General features: G+C 33.8%; 1 protein-coding gene across 1 annotated transcript; it reads left to right on the top strand.

Moving 5' to 3' along the window:
• The first annotated feature begins 201 nt into the window (after positions 1 to 201).
• Positions 202 to 6,966, top strand: LOC111698328 (uncharacterized). The gene is made up of 14 exons (XM_023468645.1): positions 202 to 262; positions 1,281 to 1,354; positions 2,099 to 2,206; positions 2,399 to 2,473; positions 2,596 to 2,677; positions 2,734 to 2,807; positions 3,337 to 3,481; positions 3,807 to 3,892; positions 4,213 to 4,380; positions 5,376 to 5,474; positions 5,534 to 5,605; positions 5,664 to 5,739; positions 6,769 to 6,880; positions 6,942 to 6,966. The coding sequence occupies exons 1-14, from the start codon at positions 209 to 211 to the stop codon at positions 6,950 to 6,952; spliced, it is 1,236 nt and encodes a 411-aa protein (XP_023324413.1). The 5' UTR covers positions 202 to 208; the 3' UTR covers positions 6,953 to 6,966.
• Positions 6,967 to 11,770: the final 4,804 nt, after the last annotated feature.

Below are 11,770 nucleotides of genomic sequence, written 5' to 3'. Positions count from 1 at the left end.
ACCACGGAGATTAAAGATCTAGGCAAAGTTTAGCACTAAAGCTAGTTCATCTCTAAAACACTTGCTAAAGTATAAGTCCGTCTAGCTATTGTTTACTCTTTTGCATTAGATAAATTGAAAGTATTTGCAATCTAATGCAAGAATATTAACATGTGTTCCAGGAGCCTGTATATAAAACAGGTAAGGTTTAGATCAGTCAATAGAAAATATGAAAGGATTACTTTGTCTTGTTTTCATCTCTCTTGCTAGAACTTCACAACAGGTATTTATAGTTTAGTAGTTTACTAATTGTTAATACTTATTAGTGTTAATCAAGTAGGAGTGATACTTAAACAACTCAAATAGGATTTTTGGATAATCTTGATCTGGATTTCCAATGTTGGCACTTTTAAAGTCTTTGCTACAAACTCAGATTTGTAAGCCCTAGATCTATGTAACCTAATGTTGTAAAACTTATTATTTCAAATTATAGACTCATGTTGCAAAGATATATTGATTAGGAAATGACAATTTTGACGAAGACAATTGTAAGTTATCCTTATTGGGTATGAACACAATGACGGGATATTAAAAAGGAATTAAATTGATCTTGATATCCAATGTGGGCACTCTTTAATTTTAGAATGAGCAATTAATCCGTATGCCCACTATGGGATATCAAAGAGAAATTAAATTAATTAAATTAATCTGCATAAGATGGATATCAGCCCATACTTAAAGCTACAGTAAGCATAATTTAATGTGACCATCGACACAAAGATGGCAATAATGTGGAAGATATTGTCGACTTCTAAGTTTAAAACTGTCAAATTTTGTTCCTTCATGTTTTCCTGCCATGCAGTATAAATGCGCAAATGTTCCTTTTGTAAAAACTAAAACTGAAAATAATCAGTCTTTTAAATTATAAACATTCTTCTTCTCAAATACTTTATTATACAGCAAAATAAACAAAATCTTATAAAATTATAAAATTATAAAGTGGCTTGGTCACCCTATATATTTTGATAAGATAACAAACTTGATGATTATATATTCAATTAAAAAAAACGAGAAATAATACTTTTAAGAAATCAACAAAAATTATGGATTTATAAATTATAAACATTAATATATAATTCAGTTTTGATCAGACTAAGCTTTACAATCGGGCAGTGCCTTCTTTGCATGAAGGGTCACTTGAAATTTCGCTTACAGTCTCTTTAATCCTGAGCTTCACAATACAAAAGTTTTGACTTATGCTCATTTTCTGAATTTTTTTTTGAAACTTTTCTGTGGTTCAGGGTCAACTTCTGAGATTGATGCCAGATGTGGATGAAGCTGAAGTTAAGGAATGTAGAAAAGAGACAATATCAAGGTATTGAAGGCCCATAGCTATCATACAATTGAAAACTCATATAACTAATACATCCATGCACGAACAATTTTTGTTTAGACATATTCACGATTTTTAACCGTTTTGGTTCGTTTTTTAAAAACTTTGGATAAAAATTTTAACATTTCAAAACTTTTGTTAACTTTTAAACCATTTTTATCCTGAAAAAAAGAAAAACGATGTTTTTGATTCGTTATTGGTTCGTTATTGGTTTGTTTTTAGTTCGTTTTTGGTTTGTATTTGGTTCGTTATTGGTTCGTTTTTGGTTCGTTTTTGGTACGTTTTTGGTACGTTTTTGGTTCGTTTTTGGTTCGTTTTTGGTTAATATTTGGTTTGTATTTTGTTTGTATTTTTTTTGAATTTGGTTCTATATTGGTTCGTTTTTGATTCGTTTTTTTTGCATATATTTTCTCTCTGAAAATATGGTATAGTGTAAGAAACTTAATGTATAGAATAAACAAAACTTCTCAAATTTGTGTGTACTGTAGTCTGTGTACTGTGTAACCCTTTAAGTCCAAAACCCCTCAAAAACCAAGCACAAACGAACCGAATCAACTCATTGTACATCATTAAAGATATTGAATCTTTTCTGGTTTTTAATTGTCAAAAATCCCTAGTGTTTCATGACTCCACTTTAATAACTGTAACTGTTCTAAAAGAAAGAGCCTTTTCGCCTTTCTAGCAAAAAGGCTACTATGATTTTAATCTTTGAAAATTGTTGATTAGCTGCACGGTTGTTATGATCAATACAACAGTGTTTGAAGATGGTGAACTCATTTTTCCAAATGGTGAAGTTTTTACCAAATCTGGAATCCTTCAGGAACCAAAAACCAGGTGATACAATTAAATGCATCTCACGTCAAACTTAAGTAAGTTATTAAAGAACTATCAAGAAGAATAAAAACCTACTTAAAAAATCAACTTTTTTTATTTAATAAGTGAAAATAATTAGAAATAGTTTTATCTTTTTATAAAGAACTAAGTATACAAACCCATATTGATAATTCAAACTATCATTTTATTCAGGCCTGGTATTCTTGATCAAGCCCTTTCCATTGTATATGAAAACAATGATGAATCAGAAGCAATCTTCAGTATTAGGTAATCTAGGAATTAAATATTATAAATTCTAAAATATCACAGGTTTACACCGTCAGGCTGCAAAACAATAAAGATTAGAAAATTTGAGTTTGTGTCAAAAACTCAATTCCTTTTTGTTATAGGTCAGGTATGGTTTATGGAAGTCTTGACGGAAGAAACATTATTCAGCCCTGTTCTCTTTTTGCGGGATGTCATCTGTACAGAGTAATAACATTTTATCAAAGTTTTGAAAATTTAACTTTTATTTTTGATATTTGTAGGGATATGAGGAGAAAGAAGATGAGAAAGATAGAGATTGTATAAATGAAAGCGTTGAGCAGAATCTGATAGACAGGTTAAGATTTTACAACCTTTTGACCAACATTACCGATGATTAAACCCGACAAACCGAGACGGACGTTAAGTTACTTAACGCCCCTTAACAACGATGTTAGGCACTTTCCCAAAGAATTTTCCCCAAGGTATTTTCCCAAGTGGCAACTTCCCAAATCTGCAATTTTCCAATCGACAACTTCCCAAGTCTGTCCTAGCCGCAGCACTCGGCCCCCAGTCTGTTCTAGCCGCGTCACTCGGCCCCCTAGCTCATCGTAGCTGCAGTGCTCGGCCCCCATTGCAGTCTGCGGCGCCTCAGAGGGCCTAACCTAACCTTTGGGAAGTTGCCGCTTGGGGAATTGCACATTTGAGAAGTTGCCACTCGGGAAAAATTCTTTGGGAACCCTTGGTAAAGTGAAATTCCTTTAACTGTCCTATAAAGTATCTAGCTGTCCTATAAAGTATCTAGCTGTCCTATAAAGTATCTAGCTGTAAATAATTATTAAAAAATGTTAAAAACTAACTTTATTGAGTATTTAATATTTTCTCAGGACTATAGTGTATTCTGCTAACCAATACAAACTACGTGAAAAGGGTATTCTTGATAACACTACGATGGTAGAATTCTCGGTCAAATTCTATTATACTCAAGCATTTGGAAGAGAAGTGGAAGAGAAAGAACTTTTCTTCGACAATGTAAGTAAGCATATTCAGCTGTCCCCTAATTTTAAGTACAACATACAATGGAACTAGTTAGACCCAAATCTGATAAAAATGTGGAAGATATAGCCGTTTTTCTAAACTTTTAGGTGTCTTTTTATCATTTCTCCATTTTCTCTAATGCAAGAAATACACAGGTCAATTTTTTTGAGGAAAAGACAAATGAAAATAATCAATTTCAAATGAAAGCTTGGAAGGTTTCTGGAAATTCCATTTTAAGTCTTTTTAAAGAAAATTAGTTTACATTCCTTTAGTATTTTTCAGATAATCTGTTTACATTGCTTTTGTATTTTTTCACCAGGCGGTCGCTGAAGCCAACAAGGCATATCAGAACAGCAAGATTCCACTCAGGATGACAATCTTTTGCATTGAACCCATCGATATCAAGTACGTGGAAATTTTTTACAAAATGCTGTATTTTACCTTAAACCAAATTTAATGCTGGCGTCGCTGAACCACCTACGGTTTAAATGTGAACCACCGATTCATAGTTAAAGATTCAGGAAGGATTTAAATTGCTGGTTCAAATTTGAACCGGGTTTCGGCAGTTCAAATTCATTAGATTTGGTCTCTGGTTCTTATTTTTGAATCTACATTAGTTAATCCTCTTGGAGGCGTCTATTTTATTGAGTCCAACTTAGGGCATTAGTTTTTTTGCCATTAGGGATGCAGGGGGAAAACAAGTTAAGAAGTTTGTGTATTTATAGAGATGAGAACTCTTTGAGTGCCATACATGACGAATTCACGAATTTCTACAAGTCTGGCAGCAACAAGAAAGATTTTGCAACACTACGAGGAGGGGCTGATGCTACTGTTCTTTATACTTATAATAAAGATTACAATAAATGTGGAACCGGAGGCTTGGGGGGTTGGAGGTAATCAGCTTTATACACCTTTGGGGGTTGGAAGTAATCAGCTTTATACACCTTTGGGGGTTGGAGGTAATCAGCTTTATACACCTTGGGGGTTGAAGGTAATCAGCTTTATACACCTTTGGGGGTTGGAGGTAATCAGCTTTATACACCTTCTCTTGGGGCAACTGTAGGCAGGTTTGCAGCAGCCATTATTTTCTCCTGCTCAACAGCTCGAACTTTATTCTTCACAAACCTATTTCCATGGGCATGGTCGGGTTTAACGGACTTAATTATCCCAGATTCATCGATAAGAATGGCTCTAGCATCGCATTTTTCAGCAATCTTATCCCGACACCTCAAATAGCTTACACCCGTCTTCTTGTTTACACTTGTCTTCTTGTAATGATATCCCTGTTCATCTACAATGATCCTACCACCTTGTTTTGCAGCAACAAATGTTGCCAACCCGACCATTATGGAAGCCAGAATCAGACTAAAGTTTTAAATCTTCAAAAAGGTTTTGCGGATTTTTGGGATTAAAAATGCGAGTTTCCTGTGATTTAAATCAAAAAATATTTTTATCATTTTGACCTTTTGTCGTTTGACCCTTTGTCGTACTTTTGACCCTTTGTCGTTTGACCCTTTGTCGTTTGACCCTTTGTCGTTTGACCCAGTGTCGTTTGACCCTGGGTCGTTTGACCCTTTGTCGGTGAATCAACATATGGGGTTGGAGGTAGACAGTTTATACATCATATGGGGTTGGAGGTAGACAGTTTATACATCATATGGGGTTGGAGGTAGCCAGTTTATACATCATATGGGGTTGGAGGTAGCCAGTTTATACATCATATGGGGTTGGAGGTAGCCAGTTTATACATCAAATGGGGTTGGAGGTAGACAGTTTATACATCATAGGAGGGTTGTAGATAGTTTGTTAATACATCATATGGGGTTGGAGGTAGACAGTTTATACAACTATTAAACATAATTCTTGATTCTAGTATCACATAATTTAGATATGGGGCTACTACAGTTGCAATTCAATTAGGCTGTCTAAGTAAACAATACGTTTTGGCGCATGAAGTCGGGCACAACTTTGGATGTCAACATGAAGAGTAAATATTAAAAAAAAATAATAAAAATGAAAAAAATGTTAATTAAAAAAATGATTAAGAAGCAACGGTGACGACAATGTTAATGGTTTTGAATACGGTCATGGAACTTTTATTGAAGGAACAGGGAGGAGGTGAATGCATTTATTTATTTTCTTTGAACATTTGATTATTATTTATTATTTTCCCTAGAACAATAATGTGTCACTCTAAACCTGGATACAGATCCAAAGCAAACTTCTTCAGTGGACCTCAGCTATCTTATCAGGTTAAGCTGTGCAGGACCGAATTTTATTTATTGGAGGGGTTGCTGAACTACCTATCACCGGTTCAAATACTGAATTATCGATGCAAATCCTCATGAATTTTTAAGTTTGAATCGGTGGTTCAAATTTGAACCGGCAGTAGACAGTAAGCAATTCAGCTCTACTTCATTACATTTGATCCCCATAGGACCAGATTTAATGAATAACGAGACATGATTGAACCGGATAGACGTAGTTCAACCAATTCTCTTAGTTAAACCAGCCCACAAGATAAGTGGTTCAAATACGTCTGCGCAGTTCAGCTATACTTTATTAAATCTGGGTCCATGAACTAACAGGCTAATCTAATGACGACAACAACAACAATACTGACAGACTTGCGCAGTTGTGTCTCAAATAAAACCTAATTTTAGCATATCCTTAAACAAAATTGCAGCAAAAAAACACAAATATGTCGCTGACATAATCGAGAAATTGATAAGGTTTCTTAACGTTGTCTTGTTGAAAATATCATGATAATTTTCATTATGCTAATGCATTTTTGGTGTCAACAGAGTCACAGATACTGTATACGTAATTTCAAGGAATCCTTAAGCTTTGATTGAACAATTTTGATATCAAAGTTCACTGTTTTTTATAACCAATTATTTTCAATTGGGATTTCTCTTCAAAAGTGGCTTGCGCATTTCTATTGCTGGAAAACATAAATGAATTATTTAGATTCCGCACAATTTTAACATAGAAAAACGACAATATTTAGCTTATTTTTTAATAAAAAAAATGTGAAGTTAAAAACTGAAATATATTTATATATATATATATATAGTATTTTCAACTTTTTTAGTTTAAATATACATTTTAGATGTTTAAATATATATTTCTTCCAAGACAAAATGTTTCATGGGTCTAACCCAATCATCAGTTGGAATAAATAATATAATATGTATATATATATATATATATATATATATTTATATAGTCCCTTTAATGGAATCTTAAATGAACAATATAACATGCTACGATGTACATAGGGAGTTCCAACTGGAGGCGCTTTTTATGATAACGCCAGGGTGATTCGTGAGAACAGGTTTGCCATGGCTGCTATTGCAGATGAGGTTGGAACCTGTAACAGTATTCCAGTAGGTAAACTTTTGATTTAAATCTTAAAAACAGACGAATTATCTGATGCTTTCAATATTTTCAGGTCACAATTGAAATCTGGATTTGGCGAAAAAATAGTTTGGACGAATGAGAAATTTTTGTTTAACATAATGTCAAAATAAGTTTAGTATTTCAAATCAATAAATTTCAGATTAAAAGCAAATAATGTTAGTGTACTGATTTAAAGATTAAGAGTACATTTTAATTGTTTACATAGTTGAATCAACAAGTTTTATTAAATAATTGAAATTGTTGTCCATAAATTTTGAAATTTAAAAAAAATATTTAACAGGCATATTTTTATTAACGTTTTGCCTGTGCTGCTAAGCCAAGGTGCAAGCGTCAGAAAGATTAAAAAACAGTAAAAATTTATATTTTTCAGGTTTCCATTATGATGGAAATATACAACTAATTAAATCATATTAGTGTTTTTTTTTTGCAATTAAAACTCTGAAAAAGTTTATCAAATTATAATTTAATTTTTAAGATTTGAATTGGGTACATACAAAATCAACCTTCTTCTATAATTTATAATGTTTAAACTTTGCTTGTCTTTTTTTTGTATCCAAAAAACTTCAAAACGACTGAACCGATCGGGCCGAATTTTTTGCGACAACTCACATGGCCCTAGAAAAGGTTTAAGCTGATGGAAGTTGATAAATTTTGCCTGGCAAATCCGCGAATATTTTAGAAAAATTTAGATCATCGAATTTTAGAGAAAAAGTTAAAAAGCTAAAAAATGTATGAAAGGGGGTGTAAAGCGTCCTAAAAGCCTAGCAAATAAGAGCAATACAAAAAGCACTAGTATATTGTGGATGAATACTGAATAAAGTATGAGTTTATTCTCCCTGGATTGTTGAGGGTAGCAGGACTACAGGAGGATTTAGAGATCAGCCACAGAGATATAGGAATTAACTCAGTGCCAGATACTGATATATAAATCAAATACAAATATATCCTATCCTAGGATATAGAGATATACTTCATATTCACTCAATTCATCAAGCATCAGATACTGATATATAGATCAAATACAAATATATAGATGGGTTTGGTTGCAGAATAGATGGGTTTGGTTGCAGAAAAGATGGGTTTGGTTGTAGAATAGATGGGTTTGGTTGCAGAATAGATGGGTTTGGTTGCAGAATAGAGGGGTTTGGTTGCAAAATAGATGATTTTGGTTGCAGAATAGATGGGTTTGGTTGCAGAATAGAGGGGATTGGTTGTAGAAAAGATGGGTTTGGTTGCAGAATAGATGGGTTTGGTTGCAAAATAAATGGGTTTGGTTGCAGAATAGATGGTTTGGTTGTAGAATAGATAGGTTTGGTTGCAGAATAAATGGGTTTGGTTGCAGAATAGATGGGGTTGGTTGCAAAATAGATGGGGTTGGTTGCAAAATAGATGGGGTTGGTTGTAGAAAAGATTAGTTTGGTTGCAAAATAGATGGGGTTGATTGCAGAATAGATGAGTTTGGTTGTAGAATAGATGGGTTTGGTTGCAAAGTAGATGTGTTTGTTGCAGAATGGATGAGTTTGGTTGCAGAATAGATGTGGTTGGTTGCAAAATAGAGGGTTTGGTTGCAGAATAGAGGGGTTTGGTTGCAGAATAGATGGGTTTGGTTGCAGAATAGAGGGGTTTGGTTGCAGAATAAATGTGTTTGGTTTCAAAATAGATGGGGTTGGTTGTAGAAAAGATGAGTTTGGTTGTAGAATAGATGGGTTTGGTTGTAGAATAGATGGGGTTGGTTGCAAAGTAGATGTGTTTGTTGCAGAATGGATGAGTTTGGTTGCAGAATAGATGTGGTTGGTTGCAAAATAGATGGGTTTGGTTGCAGAATAGAGGGGTTTGGTTGCAGAATAGATGGGTTTGGTTGCAGAATAGATGGGTTTGGTTGCAGAATAGATGGGTTTGGTTGCAGAATAGATGGGTTTAGTTGCAGAATAGATCGGTTTGGTTGTAGAATAGATGGGTTTGGTTGCAGTGCTCGAGGCCTGGCATAAATTGTATTTAATGAAATCTTGGATATAAATGATCTGAAGCTAAACCGCAGGTATTCAACTTCAACCCCAACACATTAGCTGATCAGAGTCAGAATTTAATGAATTTTAGCCGTGTCTCAAATTTGAAAAAATTATTTGTCTGTTTATCTGTCTATCTGCAACCTTTGTTTCTTGTTCTCAAGTTTAAAATGAAAGAAAAAGAAAATAAAAAGCGTATTTCTTAACTTCACTCCTTAAAAAGCGTATTTCTTAACTTCACTCCTTAAAAAGCGTATTTCTTAACTTCACTCCTTAAAAAGGGAGCAATTTTATCCCTCTGTTTTTCCGCCTAAGGGTGTTTTGTTGGTTCTGTTTTCCTTCGTTAATAGTTTATCAATGGAATCCACATGTTTTAACTTGTTTTTCTGAATTCAACCCCTCTTCTGGGGCTAGAGGTTAAATACATAAAAATAACCATGTAGAAAATGTGGAGTTTATAAAGCGTATTATTAGAATTTGTAGGATATTTAAAAATGTTAAAAGTAAAAAATTATTAGATTTAACTGATTGTTTAAAAGTGGGATACAGATAGTTTTTTTTCTTTATTTCTTAGAAGTTTAAAACATTGTCCCCCCATTTTTAGGGAATTAAGGATCTAATATTTCCAACGATTTTTCTGCTGATTTCTGTTTGTACGAAGATCTGGCAGTTTCTCAGGTCTCCAGGGGCACTTTTTAGTCCCTTGAGACCTCTGTGTTAGAATTACCAGCACATTTAGATCCTCTCCCCAACCCCTGGCCTCTCCCCCCCCCTACCCTCCACATCTTCCAGCCCTTCCCACTCTTTATACCTCCACTACTATATACCCCTCCATCCCTCCAATACTCTAGCTTTGTTAAACCCTGCATACCTCCACTATTATATACCCTCCATCCCTCCAATACCTTAGCTTTGATAAACCCCTCCAGTCCTCCGATACTCTAGCTTAAATAAACCCCTCCAGCCCTACAATACTCTAGCATTGATAAACCCCTCCATCCCTCAACTACTCTAGCTTTGATAAACTCTCCTCTTAGAGCCATGCCTTACCAATTCTATTTCAAAACTAGAGACATGGCTAAACCGCCTACTGTCGGTTCAAACTTGAATTACCGATTCAAATTCTTCCTTCATCTTTAACTTTGAATCGGCGGTTCAAATTTGAACCGGCAGTAGATAGTTCAGCGACACAGCTCAAATTCTTTAAATACGGTCCCAGGTTAGTTATTTTTTTCTCGACTCTCTTTTTGCCCCTTTCTTTGCCGAATACCCTAACCTCTCCGACAACCTTCCGACCTCTCAACTTCCCCCCTCCTTAATTTTTACTGTTCTACAAACCTTAAACTTATGAAAACAGCTCCCTAGTTCCCCTACTCAGGATCGACCCTGAAAATAGTAAACAGGGGGAACAGGGACCTATATATAAATCCTTGTTTAGGTTTAGGTTTAAAATCCTATTTGAAGACAACATAGTAAGATCGATATTTTGCATGAACATTAAAAGAGACTAAAAGGCGTAATTTCAAGTGAGCCTCCAGTTGTAGAGAGGTGTGTTCGCTGCACAACAGTACTCTTTAAACCTTTCATTAATCATGGATAACAGACTTATTCGTATTTTACAGAAATAAAGATATTTCAATCAAATTTTTCTACTCCTTGCCCCCCCCCCTTCCCAACGCCGGTCTCCCCCTCCCTTTTCAATAAATGCATGGAATGTGTTCCATGTATGGTGTGAAAATCCTCAACTTTATGATGAATATCTTCCATTTATAGAATATACTTAATCAGACATAGATTAAATATAACATAGAACTTTTTCCAGTTAACTGCATGGATTAAATACAAAAAAAAACTTATTGCGGTAAACGACGTAAATTAAATACAACATACAACTTATTCCAGTTTACGACATGGATTAAATACAAAGTAAAACTTATTCCAGTTTACGACATAGATTAAATACAACATGCAACTTATTCCAGTTTACGACATAGATTAAATACAACAAACAACTTATTCCAGTTTCAGACATAGATTAAATGTAACATAGAACTTATTCCAGTTTACGACATAGATTAAATATATCATAGAACTTATTCCAGTTTACAACATAGATTGAATGCAACATAGAACTTATTCCAGTTTAAGACATAGATTAAATACAACATAAAACTTATTCCAGTTTCAGACATAGATTAAATGTAACATAGAACTTATTCCAGTTTAAGACATAGATTAAATAAACCAAAAATGTACTTCATTTATAGATGAAATATGTAAAAAACTATGGATAAAATATATCAAAGATATTATTCGATTTTTGAAAATATTTTACAAAACATAGGGTTGTATATATCAAAGGCATTGTTCCAGTTATAAAATCAAATTATTAAGACATAGATTAAATATAAAACAGACTTTACCCCATGAATAGATTTAACTCAAATCACTAAAACAAAGCATAAAAATATTACAGATTTATAGAATATAGTGAATAAAACATAGAATAAATATATCAAAGCTTTATTTGATAGCCGAATAAAAGTATGAATACAAAATTAACCATCTTGAATAAATTCAAGATAGAAAATAGAAAATTGACTTTTCTCTAATGGTTAATCGAAAAGGTGTTAAATTCGGTTGACCCCTACCCCCCCCCCTCCCCGCCTACCCCCTTCCAATATAGGGTTAGTTAACCCGATGTATAGTAGCGTGTGCTGACTGTTTAAAATGTAAACAAAGCTGGGTCGGTGTGTAAACAAACATATCATTTCACATATACTGATTAGTAAACATATCATAGATAACTGTCAGTAGATCATTATTATTATTATTTAATCACTTTTATTTTCCT

This window comes from Eurytemora carolleeae, unplaced genomic scaffold (genome assembly GCF_000591075.1).
Source record: "Eurytemora carolleeae unplaced genomic scaffold, Eaff_2.0 scaffold206, whole genome shotgun sequence".
NCBI classification, from domain to species: domain Eukaryota; kingdom Metazoa; phylum Arthropoda; class Copepoda; order Calanoida; family Temoridae; genus Eurytemora; species Eurytemora carolleeae.
This window is presented reverse-complemented; position numbering and strand designations above follow the sequence as displayed.

Bases quoted from the DNA above. Each gene is read 5' to 3' on its own strand.
- LOC111698328 (XM_023468645.1), top strand. From the start codon at position 209: ATGAAAGGATTACTTTGTCTTGTTTTCATCTCTCTTGCTAGAACTTCA. The intron at 3,893-4,212 runs GTACGTGGAAAT...GTGTATTTATAG, and splicing joins ATTGAACCCATCGATATCAA to AGATGAGAACTCTTTGAGTG. The intron at 5,606-5,663 runs GTGAATGCATTT...TATTTTCCCTAG, and splicing joins ATTGAAGGAACAGGGAGGAG to AACAATAATGTGTCACTCTA.